Genomic DNA, 5,239 nt, shown 5'->3' on the forward strand with positions numbered 1-5,239 from the left:
ATATATATATGTATGCAAAAATATATATATATATGTACATATATATGTAAAGATGGTGCACCAGCATGACCGCAGCCACTTGGCTGAAACACATAAATAAATAAATAAATATGTATATATATATATGTATGCATATATATGTATGTATATATATGTATGCATAAATATGTATGCATATATATATGTATATATATATGTATGTATGTATATATATATGCATATATGTATATGTGTATGTGTGTATGTATGTATGTATGTATGTATGTATGTATATATATACGTGTGTATGTGTGCGCGCGCCTTTGCGTTTCTCCCCATCACTGCTTGGCAACCGGTTGCTAGTAATGATAACAATCCTTTCTGCTGTAGGCACAAGACCTGAAATTTTGAAGGAGAGGGCTACTCGATTACACTGATCCCCAATACGCAACTGGTATTTATTTTATCGACCCAAAAGGGATGAAAGGCTAAGTTGACCTCGGCGTGATTTGAACTCAACGTAAAGCGAGAAGAAATGCCGCAAAGCATTCTGTCCTGCGTGGTAGCGATTCTGCCAGCTCTTCATCTTGATAATCCTTACTAATCGTGACACAAGGCCAGTTATTTTGAAGGGAGGGGCAAGTTGAGTACAATGATTCTAGTGCTCTTTTAGTACTTATTTTATCGACCTCGAAAAGATGAAAGGTAAAGTCAAATCCGGCGGAATTTTGCTCGGTGCAGTAAAAATTCTGCCAGCTCGCCGCCTAATTATAGTCCTTTCTGCTATAGGCACACGGTCTGAAATCTTAGAGGAGGGGGGCTAGCCATTTTCATGGATTACAGTACTTGACTATTACCTATTTTATCGACTCCGAAAGAGTGAAAACAAAATCGTCCTCGCCAGCGTTTTAACCCAGAACGAAAAGAAGGAAGAAATGGTGGTAAGCATTACTATGCGCAACATGCTAACGATTCTGTCAGTTCGCCGCCTTAATAATGGTTTAGAATTTTGACACAAGACCAACCACAAGACCAGGGATGAAGTAAATCGATAACATCGATCTCAGAGTTGAACTGGTCCTTTTTTTTATCGACCCCAAAATTATGAAAGGCAAAGTCAACCCCGCCAGCATTTGAACTTAGAATGTTAAGAAGGACGAAATGGTGCTAAGCATTTTTCCAGGTGTGCTAACGATTCTGATAGCTCGCTGCGTTACGCCCCCTTAATAATATCAGTTTTTAGTGATATCTGTCCACTTGAGCGTAATGTACGTGATAAAATTAATAACCGATTGACATGATATATGAAATAAAAAAATATGTCAGCTCAATCAGTGCTGGTTCAATGCTACATGACAATAACAACTACAGGAATAACACCTACAGGGCAGCGGAAAAAATATATATAGCTGTTTTTAGCTGCGTCTATTTACACGCAGAGTTAGATTCCTGTTATAGGCAGTTTTTTTTCTTTTCCCCTCCGTTTGATCGATAAATGAAGTTCTACCTAGTTACTACAGTCAATCAAGCAATGATGAGATTATACCCCACTCTCTCGGCCAAAATTGCGGTTTTGTGCCTATAAATATGAAGGCGGCGAGCTGGCAGAAACGTTAGCACGCCGGGCGAAATGCTTAGCGGTATTTCGTCCGCCGTTACGTTCTGAGTTCAAATTCCGCCGAGGTCGATTTTACCTTTCATCCCTTCGGGGTCGATTAAATAAGTACCAGTTATGCACTGGGGTCGATCTAATCGACTTAACCTCTTTGTCCTTCTTTGTCCCCTCTATGTTTAGCCCCCTTTGGGCAATAGAGTTATAAATATATCTGTACGGTTAAGACATATAGCAAATATTCTGCTCAATACCACATATTTACTTGTCAGTTGCTTGACTTTATCACTTGAACATGTTCCTTAGTGGCTGGCAATACATTTGCATCTCTGATCATAAGCATGAGTAGTGGCGGTAAGCATTATATCCATGTGTTGAGAGGGATTCTTTGGGGTTTGAATAAACATAGCAAAAGCAAAATTTGAAGGAAATATTAGCCATTTTTCGTACTTTCTAAGAGACAAAAATCGTGTTACACAGTGCAATTCCTGGCTTCATTCGTATGTGAGAAGGAAAGATAATGTTATGTACATATACCGGGTGCAGCATACACACACACACACACACACACACACACACATATATATATATATATATATATATATATACCTATCTTTTATTGAAGCATAAATTGAAACATTCTTATTCACAAAAATAGGTGCAAATGATGTATAAAGATCCTTAAGATTCTTTTATTTTATTGTGAACCCCTAACCCTTAAACGGTGGGAAAGGGTTGCATGAATATATATGCTAAACGAGCAAAATATTCTTTCCTTCAGGGTAATTTTTATACTTGTTTTTACTTTCTAAAAGTACAAAAACTATAATAATTGTTTGTCTCTCGTATAATAAAAATTACAATCCCATTATCGAAAAAGTGCCATAAAATATTCACTTTCCTTTGCATCCGGTGTGAGCATAAATTCATTTTAGATTTCCGCATTGTACAAATGTGCATCGCTTAATGATGTCCGCCGTTTAAGAGTTAATTAAAAATGGCAGCTCAAACAAAACGTGAACACATTGTGACATTAAAAATGGCTGGTATAAAGAATTATGAGGTGATGAAACAGTTGAGAAAAGATTAAGGGCAATGGTGAAAGCAAAGGCTGGACATTTTGAATTGTAAATATATGTAAAATATTTATTGCCCACAAGGGGTCAAACGTAGAAGGGACAATCAATGACAAAGGGATTAAGTCGATTACATCGGCTCTAAGGTACTTATTTAATCTACCCCGAAAGGTTGAAAGGCAAAGTTGACCTCGGCGGTATTTGAACTCAGAACGTAACGGCAGACGAAATACCGCTAAGCATTTCGCCCGGCGTGCTAACGATTCTGCCAGCTCGCCGCCTTGATATATGTAAAATATTCTTTCCTACTCTAGGCACAAGGCCCGAAACTTTTGGGGAGGGGTCCAGTCAATTAGCTCGACCCCAGTACTTAATTTATCGACCCCCGAAACGAGGAAAAGCAAAGTCGACCTCGGCGGAATATATGTAAAATATTGTTAATAAACATAGTAGTCAACCTGTAGACTTTCATTGACCAAAATCTGAAACTTTTTATTTTATAATAAAATGAATAATCGGTAAATACATATGCCATACTCGGTAGGAAGTGAAGGGGCCTCGCTTAATGGTTAGGGGTAATCGGCTCACGATTGTAAGGTTGTGAGTTCGAAAAGCGGCGATGCGTTGTATCCTTGAACAAGACACTTTATTTCACGTTGCTCCAGTTCACTCAGCTGACAAAAATGAGTAGTACCTGTAATTCAAAGGGCCAGCCTTGTCACACTCTGTGTCGCGCTGAATCTCCCTGGGAACTACGTTTAAGGTACACGTGACTGTGGAGTGCTCAGTCACTTGCACATGAAAATTCACGAGCAGGCTATTTCTGTTGATCGGATCAATTGGAACCTTTATCGTCGTGACTGGTGGAGTGTCAGTACTCGGTAGGAATACTTAGAATTAAGATGACGAAGAAATTCGAGACTGTTTGTTTTTAAGCGGACTTAAGTGGCTAAATTAATTACCGCGTACTTGGTAATTAATAAGAAGTAATACAAATAAACAATTGTAACGGTAATACATACAGTTTTGTTCGTCCCTTCCATCGTAACAGTCTTTCTGGCGATCACATAACCATTCAGGAGATATGCATTTACCATCGCCGCACGAAAAATTTGAACCATTGCACTCATCATTCGCTGCTGAAAAGAATAAAAACAGGAATAATATTATTATATTTAAATAAACATAAAAATGAAAGAAATACAGAAATGGTAACGATCCACTATATATTCATAGAGTAGTTAAGGTCGTGTAATAATGAATTTATTTATGAGGATGAGAGAGAAAGAGAGAGAGAGAGAGACTGTGTTGTATTGTAACCGCATAGCTTCGAGTATGATTTGGTCGAGCAGAGTCACATCTTGAGCAAGCGTCTTTAACATTACCCTTATATTGATCTATATCTAATGAAAGTGATTTGGTAAAAACTCATACATGTTCGCGTGCAGGTGAGTATCACTGGTCGATGTATAGTGGCAAAAAATGTTAGCATTGGTAAGGAAAGCCACCGCCTCCACACACGAAATATTTCGAACAAAGATACCTTATATAGCAATTGCTCCGCCTTATTAAATGTCCCTCTCTCATCACTCCCATAGTCAGAAATTCAATCAACCAGACACTGGGCCTTTGACTTAGCTCAGACTTACCAAATAAGCTAATAATCTGTTCTACAAAAAGGCACAACGTCCGAAATTTTGGGAGAGGGGACTAGTCGATTACATCGACATCAGTGTTTCAATGGTACTTAATTTATCGACCTCGAAAGGAGGAAAGGCAAAGGTCAATCTGGGCGGAATGGGAACTAAGAACGCAAATATGGACAAAATGCTGCCAGGGTTGGTCAAGTGATGTAGACACCTCTGAAAGGCTGTTCGTCATATTTTTCAGTGTGGAGGTTTAGTTAAATTCACCATGTTTGTACAATATATATATATATATATTCATACATGTATATTGTATTAAGAGTTGGTGAAATAGGTATTTAGGCTTTGTATCATTCACGTTTCTCAAAAAGATATTGGTAATTTAAATAGTTAAGAACGTCGTGAAGGGAATTACCTACGTATTACAAAAAAGAGAAAACATCAATTATGTAAGTAGTAACTACTTTAAGACATAAGTGAGAAGATCTAGAAGCAGCAGAGATATAATTGAAATTAATCGCGTCTTCTATTCAGACATATCTCAGACTATGGTGTCTAACATCCTTCAGTTTCTTTTTATCTTTGATACACTAAAGTGTGATCTACCGCACGATTGGCTCAAATCGTTTTATTATTATTTTTTTTCTGTTATGAAGTAACATATGTCTTTATGTTATTTCATAATGTTCTTTCGGTTGTTATGGAGCAACAATGCTTAAAGCCGTTGTTAGCAAGAAAGTAATTACTTTGTTAACGAACATAAAAATCAGAGAACTATATATAATACTGCTTTGGTGGCTATTGCTTCTCATTTGTCACATCGTTGTTGTTCATTAACGTGAAAAAGAAACATTAATCTCATCAGCGGTCACCGAAACCACCGAATCACCACCACCGAAACCACCGAAACCAACACCACCACTGCC

At 37.7% G+C, this 5,239-nt stretch overlaps 1 protein-coding gene across 3 annotated transcripts in view; it reads right to left on the reverse strand.

Moving 5' to 3' along the window:
- Positions 1 to 5,239, reverse strand: part of LOC106884437 (very low-density lipoprotein receptor) — a 308,659-nt gene that overhangs the window by 52,645 nt on the left and 250,775 nt on the right. For 2 of the 3 annotated variants that reach the window (XM_052970052.1, XM_052970050.1), the window contains exon 2: positions 3,690 to 3,806. In XM_052970052.1, the coding sequence (XP_052826012.1) occupies positions 3,690 to 3,806 (117 nt within the window). The remainder of the gene's footprint in view (positions 1 to 3,689; positions 3,807 to 5,239) is intronic. The other variant, XM_052970051.1, reaches the window with a different exon arrangement.

The sequence above is a fragment of the Octopus bimaculoides genome, chromosome 8, assembly GCF_001194135.2.
Source record: "Octopus bimaculoides isolate UCB-OBI-ISO-001 chromosome 8, ASM119413v2, whole genome shotgun sequence".
Lineage (NCBI taxonomy): Eukaryota > Metazoa > Mollusca > Cephalopoda > Octopoda > Octopodidae > Octopus > Octopus bimaculoides.